At 43.8% G+C, this 18166-nt stretch overlaps 1 protein-coding gene across 10 annotated transcripts in view; it reads left to right on the forward strand.

The window, feature by feature from the left end:
• Window positions 1-18166, forward strand: part of pde5ab (phosphodiesterase 5A, cGMP-specific, b) — a 177207-nt gene that overhangs the window by 42771 nt on the left and 116270 nt on the right. For all 10 annotated transcript variants that reach the window (XR_011354157.1, XR_011354155.1, XR_011354156.1 and 7 more), the window contains one exon: window positions 10389-10456. Coding sequence is in view for 7 of the 10 variants with exons in the window: in XM_069926609.1 (XP_069782710.1) it covers window positions 10389-10456 (68 nt within the window). In the remaining 3 variants the exon portion in view is untranslated. The remainder of the gene's footprint in view (window positions 1-10388; window positions 10457-18166) is intronic.

Consider the following 18166-nt stretch of genomic DNA (forward strand, 5'->3'; position numbering starts at 1 on the left):
TTCCTTGTATTATGTTTTATTGTTCGCTCTCCATCTTTGATCATTAATGTTTTTTTGCTTTGTGTCAATCATGCAATTATATAAAACTTCGTGGACTTTGGAAAGGGTACAGAAAAGATTTACCAGGATGTTCCCTGGATTGATGAGTAGGAATTATGGGATGAGGATGGACAGATGTAGCTTGTTTTCTCTGGCTCTGAATTCTTTGAATTATATAAGTTTATAAAATCATGAGGAGGCATTGATGAACTAGACCAGGGGTGTCAAACTCAAATTCACGGAGGGCCAAAATTAAAAACTTGGACTAAGTCGAGGGCCGAACTAAATATTTATTGAAAATTTTCAACAACATCTGCATGTTTTCTCTTCTTTCAACATATGTAATGTTAAACTTTAGGATATAACTTTAGGAGGATAATGTTACAGGTCAGGAGTAGGTAGCTCAAGTTCACCCTTTGCTTGACCTGAGGGAAACCTATTTGGTCCCTGTGGAGATGTAGTCAGCATTCACAGGCTGTGTCCATTTTGGCCTGCATCAGGACTCAGCATTTCCTGCTCACTCCTCAGGCTCTAGGCCTCTATTCACCCTTGACCCACCATCCCTCTACCTGACCAGTCCTTTACCCAACCTCTACTCACCCCTCACTCTACTCACTCTGCCTCTACCCACCCCATCCTATACATGCCCCTCTACTGCCCCTCCCCTCAACCTGTTCCTCCCTCTACCCGTCTCTCACCCTCTAATCACCCCTCCCCTACTCGCCCTGCCCCTCCCCTTTTACCTCTTCCCTATCCACCCCTCCTTCTACTCATCCCTCCCTCTAACTGCCCCTCGCACCACCATAACTTCCCTGCCCATTACTCCTCACCTACACCCTCTGCCCACCCCTGCTTACCCACCACTCAGGCCCAGCGCGCTGCCGATCAGCCTTTGTGGACAGCCACCATCTCTCTCTTCACGTGCAGGGCCGAACTAGCCGTCCCTGGGGTCCGCGCGGGTGCAAGCGCTGAAGGCCGTGGCGACCGGGAGAAGTGCGCTCGCGCTGTGGAAGGGCCATCCGGTGGCATTCGCCCGGGGCTCGCACTGCCCGGGGGCCGTGCGCAGCCTGCCATGCCCGTCGCGCTGACAGGAAATCACAGGCGCTCGCCCATCCGCCGCACCGCTCGACAGGTGGGAGAAGTGACTAGTTGTGCGGGGAGCCTTCCAACTGGCTTGCCAGCTGATGACATCGACAGACTTCTCGTTACAATTTCTCGTGTTACAATGGGGAAGGATGTGCAATGAAGGGGGAGGATGGTGGGGGTGACATTACCAAAAAACAGCATCGGCTCTCGCTGCAGGGCGGCCCACCTCTAATACATTTTTGAAATGATCTTGCGGGCCAAATATAATTATATCGCGGGCCAAATTTGGCCCGAGGGCCAAAGTTTGACATGTGTGAACTAGACAGTCAAAATCTGGATGGCACAGTTAACACAGCAGTTAGCACAATGCTATTTCAGCCCTTGTAACCTGGGTTCGAATCTGGCGCTGCCTATAAGGAATTTGTATCTTTACCCTGTGTCTGTGTGGGTTCCTCCAGGTGCTCCAGTTTCCTCCCACCCTTCAAAATGTATGGGGTTGTAGATTAATTAGGGAATTTGGATGCCGTGGGCTCATGGACAGGAAGGGCCTGTTAACGTGCTGCATACCTAAATTTAAATAAAATTAAAATCCTTCTCTTCAAGTAAAAGCGTCACATTCTGGAAGTCAAGCATTTAAGGTGAGAGGGAGAAGGGAAAGGAGACGTGTCAGGCAGATGTGCAAAGCTCTTTTTTTTAATGCAGATAGTGGACCGGAGTTTGAATCCTGTCCGTAAGGAGTTTGTAGGTTCTCCCCGTGTCTGCGTGAGTGTTCTCCAGGCACTCTGGTTTCCTCCCACCATTAAAGATGAATCGGTGTAGGTTAATGGGGTGTAAATGGTGTCCCATGAGTGGTGGAAGCAAGTACAATACCGGTTTTTAACAGGCTTATAGGTTGACACATATATATTTAAATTTAATTCTAGACATACTGCATAGTTACAGGCTATTTATGCCCATTTTAAACCCCATTAACCTACACCTGGTATGTTTTGAATGGTGGGAGGAAACCGGAAACCCTGGAGAAACCTACGCAGAATGTACAAACTCCTTACAGACAGAATTCGTACCCTGGTCTGGTCCCGCTTGCTGGCACTGTAAAGGTGTTGTGCTAACCACTACACCAACCGTGCTGCCCTCCGAAATGGAATGGAGAGATGTCTACCCTGTGCAAGCAGCAGTTTTTAGTTTAATTTGGATATTATGGTCAATGCAGTAATGTGGGTGTATGTTTTATGTTCCCTCTGCCTTTGTTTATATTAAACTTTTTAGAATTGTCATTGCCAATCTGATAAGCTGTAAATATTAAAAGCAGTCATAAAGTTCATTTTACAAGCATTACAAAATCGAAAATGTTCAGCTGCCATCTGACTTAATAACAAGAGAGAATTACAAACTAAATAGTAACTGTAAGTTTTGTAATTGTTGGCTTAACCTCAACCTTGAATCACTGAGTTCCTTCCCTCACAATGCAAAACAATTTCAACACAGCGTAAGTCTGTCTATAGGTGAGCCACATGTCAAAATAGATGTGCTCTCTATACTTTCACTTCCCTGTTTACAAGGTAGCTTTCTACTGTTTATTTAGCATTATATACAAGGAAATAAAATCCCAGAGGAATGCACGAACAACTGTGTCTACATTAAATATTGCCACTTCAGGAAATCTGGGGTGAAGCACTAAAGTCTGCAAACTTTGATTGCAGTAAAACTTAGCAGACCATAGGAGGTAAAAAGGTATTTCCAACATTTCGAGCCTAAGCTTTTTCTCAAGGTGTGAGCAGGAAACAGACAGGTGACTGCTGTAAGGTAAAACATCATGAGATGGGAATGTGTAAGGAGTTACAGGGAGTGTTTGGGAGATGGACAGGGCTGTAACAAGATGTGAATGCATCCTTGTACTTACAAGATAAGAGAGACATTGATGGATTGAGAGGCAGGAAGCTAGCAGGGAAAGGATAGCAACAGTTTTAGTCATTGGACAAGTAATGATATGATGATGTTCTAAGCACATATCCAAGGGTATAAAAAATCACCATTTTGCTGATAACGGCAGAATGCATTCTCCGACTAACATGTTTAGTCGCAAGTGTTACAATCCGGTAATAAAGAACAAAGAACCCTGATTTCGACTCAGCCTGGTGTTTGTCTCACTCATTCATGAACAAAGCAGACCTAACACTGCAAAGGTGCAGTACTGCCGGACCACACCTCTAGCACCTCAGAGGGTAGCTCCAGCACCTCATGGTGAGCTCCAGTACCTAAAAAATTAGCACTGCTCCTCTGGGTGTCTGTATTAAAAGACTGGTGAAGATGGCAGGGGGAGGAGTATAGACAACACTTTCCTTACTCTAATATCTTAATTTCAAGGTGTCCTCTTCCAAAGCGTGAGCTACAATATCCCAAATTTTGATCTCTTTAATCCATCAAATCAAACTCTGTGGCTGTTACTTTCTGTAGTTTTAATTCGTTGATAGAACATCTGGCATAGCTTCGTCACTAGATTTCCATAATTGTGAATAACAAGCCATTTACTGTATTAAAGTCATAACAAAAGTGTTAAGTAAAGATTGCTATTAAACACAAAGATATATAGAGAAACAAAAACATAGAGATACAAAAATTCAAAGCAAAATTTCTCGTGCTCACGCTTCCTTCACATCTTGTAGAAAGAGTTAGCCTGGGTGGATATTACAACATATTACATCTTAGTCACTATGATAACACTACAAACAATATTTCTCTTAAAGAGACAGGCACAAAATTAACTAAAAATCAAAAACACAAGGTTATAACCTTTACAAGGAGTTCAGACAAAAGATATTACTATGATGAGAGGAAAGGTGAGAATTTATTGGGAGATGGGGAGTTTTGTTTTTGGCTCTGTGAAAGGCGACAGAGGAACGCTATATGATCCCACCACCAGACATATCTTCCCCTCTCCTCCCCACTCTGCCTTCTGCAAGGACCGCTCCCTCCGTGACCCCTCATCAACTCCTCCCTTCTCACCGATTGCCCCTTTATAATCTATCCATGTGACCGCAGGAGGTGCTATATTTACAACCACACCTCCCTCACCACTATTCTGTGCCCCAAACAGTCCTTCCAAGTAAAGCAACACTTCACTTGTGAATCTGCAGGGGTCTGCATCCAGTATTCCCACTGTGCTCTCCTCTACATTGGAGAGACTGGACGCAGACTAGAATATTGCTCCTTTGAGCACCTTTGCTCTGTCCCCTGATCTCCCAGTGGCCACCCATTTCAGTTCTCCATCCCATTCCCTTGCTGACATGGTCTCATGCACTGTCAGACTGAGGCTACCCACAAACTGGAGGAACAAAACCTCATAATTCATCTGGGCACCTTCCAACTGGATGGCATTTACATCTACTTCTCTGGTTTCCATTAGCCCCACCATCCCCCACCCCATCCCCCACCCCATCCCCCACCCCATCCCCCAGCCACCCTATCCCATCTTTCCCAATTTCTCCTTTCTTCAAGTTCTTTCTCTCTCTCCCTCACTTGCTCTCTCTCTCTCTCTCTCTCTCTCTCTCTCTCTCTCTCTCTCTCTGTCTCTCTCTTCCCTCTGTCTCCTTTTACAGAGCCAAAAAACAAGCCCCCTTCCCAGCCAATTCTCACCTTTCCTCTCTTCTGTCCTCCTATCATATCCAATTAACACCTTTTGTCTGTTAGTCGATACTCCCCGCCTCCCATTCTTCCCTCTTCAACAGTCTTTTAATTCAGGCACCTGTTTGTTCTTTGCTCATACCAGGCCCGAAAGGTCAGTAATAAATCTTTACCTCCTCTAGAGTTCCTCCAGCATTTCTGTGCTTTCACTTCGGGAAATCTGACAAGATACTTCTGATCTCAAATTATTTTGAACAATTGGCTTAATTGCGCATTAGATTCATATCAAATTATGCAGTTCCCTGCTGGAGTTCATCTTGGAGCAATATCAGTAAATTAATGGATATTGTTCCAAGGGAATGTGAAAATAGTGTTTTAAACACACACAGACACACACACACACACACACACACACACACACACACACACACACACACACACACACACACACACACACACACACACACACACACACACACACACACACACACACACACACATACTCCCCCACCTCCATCCACCCAAATGTGGTCAGAGTATCAGATCCATGAGATCTTGTAGCCATAAGGGCTAAACCTTAAAATGTTGGCATGGTTGGCATAGCGGTTAGTGCAACAAACTTAAAGCGCCTGCGATTGGGACTGCAGTTTGAATCCCATGCTGTCTGTTTGTTTGTTCTCCCTGTGTCTGCGTGGGTTTTCTCCGGGGGCTCTGGTTTCCCCCCACCATTCGAAATACCTTAGGGATGTATGTTTAATTGGGTGTAAATTGGGCAGCACGGACTTGTGGGCCGAAATGGCCTGTTACCGTGCTGTATATCTAAATGTTAAAAATATATTAAAAAGGAATCAAAATATTGGGAAATCAGTGCACAGACTCCAGAATATTGGGGTGGAGATAATTTGGGTCTAATTTCCTTCACTCCTGCTTCATGTAGTGTTGATAAATCCAACATTGTAAATCAGTAAACATATCACATTTAGCAGATAAATTTTTAGCCTTTATCAGATTGAGGGATGACAGTCCTAGAGTATATAAATTATGGTCAGCTGGACATAGGGTGTCAGCATAAAATTATCTCAGGGTAGAAATTACACAGAACTGTTGTAAATATGGCCTCTCCCTAAATTACCTTGACTCAATATTTCAATTCACCCCATTCCATGATCCTTCTCATTCAATTACATCTTTTAACTGCGGTGAAACACTGAAGTCTGCAGATGCTGTGACCAGAGTAAAAACACACAATAAATGCTGAAGGAACTCAATGGGTTTCACAGCATCCATAGGTGTAAAGATTTATTGCTGAAGTTTTGGTCCCCTTCCATCATCACCCTCCTCTGGCTGGCAGAACTTGTCCTCATCCTGAATAACTTCTCCTTTGACTCACTCCACCTTCTTCAAGTTAAAGGGGTAGCCATGGGTACCTGCATGGGCCCAGCTAGTCCTGCCTTTTTGTTAGCTACATGGAGCAATCCATACTACAAGTCTACACGGGTGTGGATCCTCCACTACATCGATGATTACTTTGGTGCTGCCTCATGTACCCATGATGAGGTCATAGACTTCATCCACTTTGCTACCAACTTCCACCCCAATCACAAATTCACTTGGTCTATACCTAGCAACCCTCTCCCTTTCCTCAATCTCTCTGTCTCCATCTAGGGAGACAAACTCTCAACAGACATCTATAAATTCCCACAGCTACCTCAAATATACCTCTTCCTACCCTGTCCCCTGTAAGGATTCCATTCCTTTCTCTCAATGTCTCCATCACATCTGCACCCAGGATGAGGTCTTCCATGCTAGATCATCGGGGATGTCTTCCTTCTTCAAACAATGTGACTTTCCCTCAATTCAGCACTCACCCACATATCCTGCATTACCTGAACATCTGCACTGGGCCCGTCCACCCCATTCATAACAAGTACAGGATTCCTCTTGTCCCCACCTACCACCCCACCAGCCTCTGCATCCAACACATCCTCCTCCACCATTTCTGCCAGCTACTATGTGATCTCACCATTAGACAATATTCCCCTCTCCACCTTCCACAGGGACTGTTTCCTCCATGATTCCCTTGTCCACTCCTTCCTCCCCACCCAATCGTCCCCTTGGGACCTACCCCTGTGACCACAGGAGATGTTCCATTTGCACCCACACCTCCTCCCTCTGCACCATTTGGGTCCCCAAACAATCCTTCCAAATGAAGCAACATTTCACTTGTGAACCTGCAAGGGTGATCTACTGCATCCGGTGCTCCAGTTGTGGTCTTCTCTACATCGGAGAGACAGGATACATACTGGGAGATCACTTTGTCAAGCACCACCGCTCTGTCTGACACAATAGCATTGATCTCCCAGTGACCACACATTTCAATTCTCTATCCCATTTCCTTGCCAGCAAGTCTGTCCATGCACTGCCAGACTGACACCACCACAATTTGGAGGAATTATACCTCATCTTAACGAATGGATACCCTACAACCAGATGGTATTATATCCACTTCTCTGGTTTTTGTTAAAACTCCTCCCCCTACCTTCTTCCCCATTGACTTTCCCTATTTCTGTCTATCCATTCATATAAATGAATAAATTCTTATCTCATCCCTTATATCCAAATAACACTTTTTGTTGGTCTGGATTCCACCTTCAGCCAGCATTGTCTGAATTCTGAGACTTTCTGAGATTTCCTGCTTTTGACTTATTCTGCTTGGCAATATATCTTTGCCTCCTATAGATGGTGAAATGACCAGCTGAGTTTCTCCTGCATTTCAGTGTGTTTATTACCAACATTTTGGATCTGAGCTCTTCAAGATTAAGCAAAAGGTGGAAAAGTGTCTGAATAAAGACTGGGAGAGAAAGGGGTAAGAATGGTAGGGGAAGGAGTCCAAGCTAATAAAAGATGTTAATTGGATATGATAAGAAGAAAGGTGAGAATAGATTCTGGCTCTGTGAAAGGAGACAGAGGGAAAAAGGAAGAGAGAGAGAGAGAGAGAGAGAGAGAGAGAGAGAGAGAGAGAGAGAGAGAGAGAGAGAGAGAACTAGAGGGAAGGAGATGGGGGTGAAGATGGGTGGGGAGGGGGGTGTTTTAATGGATATAGGAGAAGTCGATGTTGGAGGGTGCCCAGTCAGAAGATGAGGTGTTCCTCCAATTTCCAGGTGGTCTCAGTCTGGCAGTGCATAAGACCATGGACAAACATGTCAGCAAGGGAATGGGATGGCAAATTGAAATGGGTGGCCACTGGAGATCCACACTATTGCAGTGGACAGAGCCAAGGTGCTCAATAAAGTGATCTCCCATCTGCTTTCAGTCTCTCTGATTTAGAGGAGACCACAATGGGTGCACTAGATGTAGTAGATGACCACTACAGATTCACAAGTCAAGTGTTGGAAGGACTGTTTGGGGCCCCGAATGGTTGTGAGGGAGGAGGTCTAGTCGCAGGCAGAGAATCTCCTCCAGTTCAGCATTTAACACCATTACACAAACAAAACTAATAATCAAATGCAGGGACCTATGATTCTGTAACTAGATCTTCGATTTCCTCATCGGTGGAGTCCAAATCAGTGCAGATTGGCAATATCACTTCCTCCTCATTGACCATCAACAAAGGGGCACCTCAAGGGCCCCTGCCCTATTCCCTTTAAACTTATAATTGCATAGTCAAGTTCACCTCCAATTCAACCAATAAATTCACCGACAACAATGGGAAATGAGTAAGAGTAAATCTGGTTGTGCGGTGGTGGAACACCAATCTTGCTGTCAACATCAGCAAGACAAAGGAGTTTATTGTGGACTTTAGGAAGGGGAGGCTGAGAGACCACACAACTTTCTTCATGGATAAGATGCTGTCAGAGAATGTACAGCAATGCCCCTACTTTCTAAGAAGTCTGAGTAGATTTGACATGTTGTCAAATATTCCATCAAATTGCTGTAGCAGTACTGTGAAAAGTCTACTGACTGATTGCGTTATAGCCTGGTTTAGAAACTTGAGTTCCCAGGAACTCAAAAGAATGCAGAATGTGGCAAACCTAGCCAGGTCCACCATGGACACCGACCTCCCAACCATTTAAAGCATTTCGTTTTGCCTCAAAAAGGCAGCCAATATCATAAAGGACCCCCATCACCTTGGTCATAACCTCTTCTCACTGCTATGTTCAGGTAGAAGGTACATAAGCCTGAAGACCAGCACCTCCAAGTTTAAGAATGGTGTTTATCCAACAGCCATCAGGTTCTAGAACCTCCCTGTACTTCTCTAGCCCCAACCTGAAGCTACTCAAGGGCCACCAAAAGATCTGTCTGCACTATTTTTTTTTCCTTCTACTAATCACAGCTGTGAATATTTATCCATCTTTCCATTCACATTTATCTCTACGTCTGTTTCTGCATTTGCTGTCATTAAAATGTTTACCTTTGCCATTTGTGTATCTTACATACCTGTTTGGCTGAGGTAATTAGGAATTTTGGTGCGTCTGTTCACTGTACTTATATACTTATGCCCTCATGCACTGCCAAACTGAGGCCTCCCACAGAGTAGAGGAACAACACTCTATAATTCCAGTGGTTCTCAACCTTTTTCTTTCCACTCACATACCATCCCTATTCCATTGGTGCTCTGGGATTTATAAGGGATTGCTTAAGGTGGCATGTGAGTGGGAAGGGAAGGTTGAGAATCACTGCTCTTGACCCAATTTTTACTGAAATATTTTGCTTGAAAAAAATTGTCATTGGCCCATTTCCTTTGGAGTTATGAAACCATGCACAAGTCAATGAGGTACGATTAAAACAGTGGTTTTCAAACTTTTTCTTTCCACCCACATACCACTTTAAGCAATCTCCTACTAATCACAGAGCACCTATGGGAGAGGGAATAGTTAAAGTGGTATGTGAGTGGAAAGAAAAAGGTTGAGAACCACTGCTATATTCCACCTCAGCAGTCTCCAACCAGACGCCATTAATGTCAACTTTTCCAATTTCTGTTCACCTCTCCCCTCCTCCCCCAGTCTCTCTCTTTCCCTCACCCCTGTCTCTCTTCCTCCAGCTCCTCACCCCCTTCCTTCCCTTCTTCTGTCGGAGTGTGATCCCTCTTAGGCCTCAGTCCTCACCCCTATCACTTTTCTGCTTCTTCCTTTTGTACCTTCCCACCTATATCCAACTATTGCCTCTTATCTGTTGGCCTTCCCCTCTCTTACCTGAGTTTGGAATTTCTGAAGAAGAGCTCCGAAACATTGTCTTTTACTTCCTATGGTTGACCTACTGAGTTTTTCTTGTGTAGCGCGACTGAGAGCACTCAAGACCAAACAGAATACAACACACATTTGTTCAGTAAGAAACACAGAATAGTCTTTGAACTGAACTAGGGTTTTGGTGGGGATCCAAGGTTTATATTGTGCTATGTGGGGACGGTGTCAGGGGAGGAGCTAGTCCTTAGAACATCACATCAGTAGTGAATTCCCAGTTCACTACATCTTGCACTTTTGTAATTATTGCACTAGATCCACCATCCTTCTTGACCTTAGTGATTGGTTAGATTTTTCAAAGATGGCCAGAAACATCATCTCTGTGATGCCTGCTCTCTGAACAGAATTAATTTCTTCGCTACGTGAAAAATAAATTGTGTGATTTAATTGCATTTTCAGGACTCGTTTTCCAGTGTCTTTCAGATGAATTCGTCAGACCTAGAAGATTCAGCCGAGTTCCAGAGGAGGTAAAACTTTGCCTCATTAATCATCTTCCCTTGAAGCAGAGAAACTGGGTTAGAGACAATGAAATTCGCTTTTACAATAAACAGCAGCACAGCTTCTATCCAATCACTGAAGCAGCAAATTTAATTATAAAATCACTGGGGAAATTCATCAAAAGGAAGCAACAAATACATTTTACTTCCCAGATAAATCCCAGTATCTGAAGTAGAACCTTTCTCAATTTTGAAACAAATGGAAAAAATGGTCAGTGTTTCTCAAATCAGTATTTACAAAATATGTACTCACTGCAACAGCTGGTAATTTTTTTTTCTTTCACCCATTTGCTTAAGTAAAAATAAAATTGAATATTCAAACACTAGTAACTGTAATTCTAAGCAATTAAATAGAATGGATTCCTCGCCAAGGCTAATAAATAGAAAGGTACAAATTATTTAACTGTGTTCAGACATGTTGGAACTGAAGTATATATTGTTAAATTGGTACTGAAAAAGATTAATCTTTTCAAGAAATATAAATTAGTTCAGAAAATAACTGGATGAGAGTGATATGGATCAAAACTATTATACGGATTTAACCAGAACTTTAAAGTAGTGATACAGGTGCTCCTCAATTTACTATTTCGAAGAAGAATACTGCATCTACCATTTTTTATCATCACATTTTGAATGGCTCTATTCCACCCTGAAAAAAAATCATTAACGTACACAACATTGCAAACGAGTAGCGTACCACCTATCACAAGCGCGGAAATAGATCGGAATTCGACCTTGAAGGTACGGATTCAAACCATCAAAGCTTCAAAGAATCATAGGTCAGTCCACTGAAAGTAGGGAGCACCTGTAGTCTCCGTTTTCTTCATAACTGCAAATCAGCAAAAATTTGCATGAATTCATGTTATGCAAATGACACAGAGTTTGAAGCAGAAGTAACAGCAGTGTGTAACGACCATTGTGCTGATCTTCAGATTGTTGTGAGTCAGTCAGTTTGTTCCTGACTTATGCACCACCTGCATGTTGCAGCATAGAAGGTGAGGCGACAGCAGGTCACATGCCAAAGACATTGTCCTCCACCACAGAGGTCAGGTTGAATACAGAACTATTCTGAGCTGGTCAGCCAGAAATACTTTGTCCCTTTCCCTCAGTTCATTGCCAGAGATGGAAGGATTCTAGCCCTCCCGACGATACTTCAAATGATCTTCCATTCAAAAATCAGAATTTATTATCATGATCAAGTCACGAAATTCATCGTTTTGCAGCAGCGTCACAGTGCAAACATTCTAAATCACCTTACAACAATAAATAAAAATAGTGCATGAAAAGCCAAAGTTAGGCAGAGTCTTTGGTTCATTGATCATTCAGGAATCTGATGGCAGCGGGGAAGAAGCTCTCCTTGTTCCGCTGAGTGCTCATCTTCAGGCTCCTGTACCTTTTTCCCAATGGTAGCAGAGTGAAGAGGTCATGGCCTGGGTGGGGAGGGTCCTTGAGGTTAGAGGCTGCTTTCTTAAGACACCGCCTCTTGTAGATGTCCTCGTCGGAGTGAAGTCTGGTGCCCGTGATGTCACAAGCTGAGTTAACAACCTTCTGGAGTTTTTTCTTGTCCTGAGCATTGGCACCTCCGTACCAGACTGAGATGCAACCAGCCAGAATGCTCTCCTTGGTACATCAGTAGAAGTGTTTGAGATCATCGGTGTCATATCAAATCTCCTCAGAGACTTCATAAAGTATAGCCGTTGGTGAGCCTTCTTTGTGATTGCATCAACATGGAGGCTCCAGGTCAGATCCTTGGAGATGTTGACACCCAGGAATTTGAAGTTCTTGAATATGCCCTGAAATACTTCTATGTTGTTCCTCTTGGAGGAAAGCCAGAACAAAAATCTCACCTTCTACTCTGTTCCAATAAAGACAATAAAGGACTGGAGAAGCATAGGATGTCCCGCATTGTCCATGGGTGCAAAAGATATTTCACCAATGTTTTATGATTGAGGTATTTAGGATTGTCAAAGGGCTTGACAGGGTGAAATCAGAGTACATGTTCCCAATGATGGGAAAGATTAGGACTAGAGGGCATAGTTTAAGAATACAGGGAAGGCCATTTAAGACAGAAATTAGGAGAAATTTTTTTACCCAGAGAGTTGTGGATCTGTGGAATGCATTGCCACAGAGGGTAGTGGGGCTGATTCGCTGGATAGATTTAAGAGAGAGTTGAATAAGGCTCTTGTGGGCAGGGGAGATAAGGGTTATGGAGATAAGGCTGGGATTGGTTATTGAAAGAGAAAGATCAGCCATGATCTGATAAATGGTGGTGCTGGCTCGATGGGCCAATTGGCCTACTCCAGCACCTATTGTCTATTGTCTATTGGGTGAATATATAAACTCCTTACAGACAGCCGCGGATTAGAACCTGGGTCACTGGTTCGCTGACCACTTCGCTAATCGTGCCCCCCCCCCCCAAGTGGAAGATCAAAATTTTCAGCATGCAAATATAATGCAGATATCCAATTTTATTGTTACAAACTCTAAGTGATAGTGGACAAAAGAAAGGAGAGGAAATAGAGTTAAAGAAAGCCACAGGATAGCAAAATTGGTAGGAGTGAAGAAGATAAGGGGAGGTCTTCGTGCTTGTCAGAAGGGATGAACTTAGACTGAAGGAGGCTATTCTTTTCACTCAAAATTCTTTAAATCATGTCATTTCCAATTAGGCAGCGTGGATTTAAATAGGCTGGAATCGGCCTCTACCGTGTCGTAAAAAAAATTAATTTCACCCAATGTTTCTCACATAACTGAAGATGAGGAATATGACAAAGAAAACCCAAGAAGATAATAACAGAATAAATTAAAAGAAGAGTAGAAGACTTGTAAAGGAGAGTTGAAAAAGTACATATTTAGAAAAGTGGGAGAGAGGTATAATCTGAATTGCAACATGTAATACAGTGGAAGCTCATTTGCAGTATTAATGAGAAATCTAGCATCTCTCCTAATTGGGCAAAATGGACAGTACTTCCGTCATCTCCACCTGGCACAGTTAAATGCACTAACCTGGAAGCTACCAAGAATCAACATGAACTACAGTATATTCCTCCTGCCTTCATGAGTGTTACCTGAACAAAGGGTACTCCTGTGGCATGGTTTTAAGCTAATTACCCAGGATTATTGCGCTGAAGATCAATGAGTAACTTAAGCATGACACAGTCAGGGGTAACAAGACAATTGCCTTGTACCTGGATTATTTAAGTATCAGTTTTCATTTCTCTCAGAAGAAAATTACATTGAGAAATTAAGTAGCGTTTTTTTACATAGCTTTTGTATTTTTTCTTATTTTGGCTTTTTTCTTACAGCTAGGTGATGCATTGATATGTGCATTCTGATTTGCAGAGCTTGTTTTCTATACTTTCTGCTGTGCTTTCGGTGAGAATTTATCAATCTGATTAGTGGCACAGCCTCCACAGTGGTTCCTCTGACCGCTGAAGCTATAGTTCTCCGGGAGACTGGATATTTGTGTTGTCAAAATGAGGTGAATTCTCTGTTTTTGCAACATCCATATCAGTACATTTTAACATTTTACATCAACAAGCATTGCAATATTTTTTATTTAAATTGTAAACTCTCATCACAATACTTACAATGAAACCCAACTTACTAAATTTTCAGCATGTTCCATCTCAATGAGTAACATAATAGAAATTAAGCGAATTGGCCTATAGTTTTCTGCCTACATCCAATAGAAACAAAAATAGACACATTCTGTTATAAAATGCAAGTAGAATTGAATATAAATATCAACACAGAGTTATTTTAAAATAGAGTCCAAATCAATCCCAGTCATAATATACCTTACCTTGAACCAGACTTTCCTACTTTTAATTTCTCCTCTGAAATTGGTGAAGGTTGTATTCGTTGCACTGAGCATTGGTTTGAATTCCTTGTCTGATCACTGAATGATTGAATATTACTAATAGAAGGTGCAATAGTTCGATCAGAAACCAGTGTATTACACTGAAAGAAGGAAGGCTACGAGTGAGGAGTTGAATATGTGGTGGAACAATTAAGAAACAGTGGGAGATTTTTTTGTCAGTGGTCAGCAAAAGTATACTCTGGTTAAAAGCAAGTACAGCAAGGGTGGAGAGAGCCCGTCGTGGATAACTAAGGAAATACATGAAGGTGTGAAACTTAAATCTTGTGAATAAAGTAGTGGGAAACTGGAAGATAAGGAAAACTTTAAAAAGCAACAATAAAGCACTAAGCGATCAAAAACAGAAAGGGTAGATAGATTACAAAAGTAAACAAGCACAAAATATGAAAATAAAGAGTAAAAGTTTTTATATTTATATTTATCTAAAAGTAGAAAAGGGTGACAAATGAAGAGGGAAATAGTATTGTGTAACATGAAAATGGCTGAGGCTTTGAATGGCTATTTTGTGTCAGTCTTCATAGTGGAGGACATACCTAACATGCTAATGTTATGGATGCGAAGGGAATTGAGGACCTCAGCACAATCACTACCACTGAAGGAACAGTTGGCCCAAAGGGTAGACAAGACCTTTATCTTGATGGAATGCATCCCAGAACCTGAAGGAAATGGCAGAAGTTGTAGTACAGGTATAAAGCACTTTACAAATACTCGCTTTTACAAAGAAACCTGTGTTCGCTTTTACGAAACGATTTTAATGGGTTTTCACTTTTCCAAATTAACCTTCAATAATAGTGAATGGTGAAACAAAAAGGCTTTTATTCACTTGAGTACATAGCATATCTTTACTGTTCGGTTGTTCTGTACTGAGTTACAGTGGACTGTGGAACAGCCCCCTTTATACAGGAGCCTGGGGGGAGGGGCCACAGGTACAACCAGCCAATAGGCATGCTTGACCAGATAATGATATATTACAGTGGTTTACCACGTTCACCCCTTGTTTTTAAAAAGAGTCCCACAGGGTAAAGTGGAACTTACAAAGTTACACATTTACAATTTGAAAGTCATAAGTTCAGCCTATCAGGTGGTCTGATCGTTCGCTGGAACCATCATAGAATTGGTTGCAGCTGCGGTGCATCAGCGGAGTCCTGGATGATCTCAGGCACCTGTTTGTACTCATCAGTATTGTGCTGGTGGGTGGGTGGCATGCCTGGTATAGCCTCCTTCGGGGTGGAGATAGGATACCAGAGGTCAGGTGCACTGTGTGCGTTCAATGGTGAGGAGGGTGTAGGGTGATTAGCAGCGGTCTCCAGGGCCCCTGAGGGAGCAAAGTCGCTGACAGAAACAGTGTCCTCGTGTCCATCTGGATATTTCACATAGGCATATTGGGGGTTGGCATGGAGGGGGTGGACCCTTCCGACCAATGGGTCAGATTTACGGTTCCTCACATGCCTCCGAAGCAGGACCAGCCCCGGGGATGTCAGCCATACCGGTAGTGTGGTCCCTGTTGCAGATTTCCTGGGGAAGGAAAACATAGATTCATGTGGTGTAACGTTAGTGATGGTGCTCAGCAGAGACCTGATAAAGTGGAGGGCCTCCAAGAGAACCTCCTGCCAGTGGGAGACTTGGAGGCCCTTGGACCGCAAAGCCAGGAGGACTGCCTTCTAGACTGTAATATTCTCCCTCTCCACTTGCTTGTTACCCCAGTGGTTGTAACTAGTGGTCCTGCTTGTGGCAATGCTTCTGGCCAACAGGTACTGGCACAGCTCATCACACATAAAGGAAGGGCCCCGGTCGCTGTGGATATAACTGGGGAAGCCAAATAGGGTGAAGAGGCTGTGCAGGGCCTTGATGACTGTAGCAGTGGTCATGTCAGAGCAGGGGATGGCAAATGGAAAGTGGGAGTATTTGTCGATGATGTTAAGGAAGTATATGTTACAGTCAGTGGAGGGCAAGGGTCCTTTAAAGTTAATACTAAGTCAAAGGGGCGAGTGGCTTTAATAAGTTGTGCCCTGTCTAGCAGTAGAAGTGCAGCTTGCACTCAGCAGTTCTTTGTCTTGGTCCTTATCTTGTCAATAGAGTACAGCAGGTTGCAAGCTTTAACAAAGTGAAAGAACCTGGTGACTCCGGGATCATTATAGAGGTTTTCCAGTCAGTCAATCTTGGTGCTGGCACGTCCTGCGGGACAGGGGATCTGGTGGCTCGTTATGTTTCCCCAGCCAGTACAGGATGTCATAGCTATAGGTGGATAATTCTATTCTCCATCACAGTATTTTATCATTTTTTGATTTTACCCCACTGCTGATTGTTGAACATGGACATGACAGCAAGGTGAATCTCTTACCAGGCAGGTAATGGCACCAGTACCACACTGCCTCAACAATAGCTTGGGTCTCTTTCTCGTCTGAGGAGTGTTGAATCTCGCGGCCCTGCAGGGTGCATGAAAAAATGCAACAGGCCTGCCAGCCTGATTAAGGGTAGCTGTCAGGACAAAGTCTGATGCATCACTTTCCACCTGAAAAGGGGTGGATTCGTCCACAGCAGGCATTGCAGCCTTGGCGATATCGGACGATGCAGTTAAAGGCTGCACAAGCCTCCTCTGCCAGGGGGAAGGACATAGATTTGATAAGGGGGTGGGCTTTGTCCACATAATTGGAGACCCACTGAGCATAATAGGAGAAAAACCGAAGGCACCGCTTTAGGGCCTTGAGGCTGTGTGGGAGGGGAAGTTCCAGGAGTGGTCGCATGTGGTCTGGGTCCAGGCCAATGATGCCCTTCTATTCTAATATTTTCCCTGTTCTGCACTACCATTACCTGCGCTCTCCAAGGGTTATGCCTGGTTTCAATAACCCCTTCCTTAAGTAAGCTCTGTCCCCTCACCTGGATTAAGGCCCTATCCCCAGCCCTGTACTGTCTGCTTTTAGTGGTGATGGGTTTGCAGTCGAGGGTGAGGTTGGTGAATAGAGACGGAGGGGGGACTTTAAGTGTGGAGAGCCCGCAAGTCATGCCTGGTTGTTGGACGTATATGGCAGGAGGTGGTTTGGTTGTTGGACGTGTACGGCAGGAGGTTGGCTATTGAATTGCTAGTTATGAATGGTGAGGGGTGGATGGGGCCCATCATACACCATCATCATGCTTTTAAGGTGACATTGAAAGGCAAGCCCCAATAGTACAGCAGCGCAGAGCTGTGACATTATCATCTGTCTAAAGTTGTTATATACAGTACCTCACATCATTAAAGTCACAATACAGAAACCCCGAACGTCCACTGTAAAGAACTTGAATGCCAGGAAGACCTTCTGGTTCACCAGCAGTACTGTGAGGGAGAGGTTCCGCATCGTGTTTGGATATATAAAACTCTCCACCCTCCCGCTATCGAACATGGTTTGTTGCACATGGTAGCATGTAGAACATGGAAGCATCCAAGCTGGTGTTGCAGATCCGGAAGATGGCGCCTAAGACGGCAGACCCCATAGTTTACACAGGGCGCTGTTGGCCTCGGGTGATAATGGTATTGGAGAAGACATCCCCCATGATCCTCATGCAGTGCTGCTAGGAAAGCGTTTGGACTTAAACACGTTAGTGTAGTGGCCCTTCTTTCCGCAGCAGGAGAAAATTGCATGCTTCGCTGGACAACGTTTCCCCTGATGCTTTCCCAGGCTGTAGAAGTAGCACTTTGGGGGTTCCCGGAACACCACAATTGTCGTCGGGTCACTATCAGAGCTGCTCGAGATCATTGGGGGACTTACACAGAGCATTGCTGTTGTAGTTGGGTCATTAGTGGAGCCAGGGGGGAAGTGGTGGAG

This window comes from Narcine bancroftii, chromosome 3 (assembly GCF_036971445.1).
Source record: "Narcine bancroftii isolate sNarBan1 chromosome 3, sNarBan1.hap1, whole genome shotgun sequence".
In the NCBI taxonomy this organism is placed as follows: Eukaryota; Metazoa; Chordata; class Chondrichthyes; order Torpediniformes; family Narcinidae; genus Narcine; species Narcine bancroftii.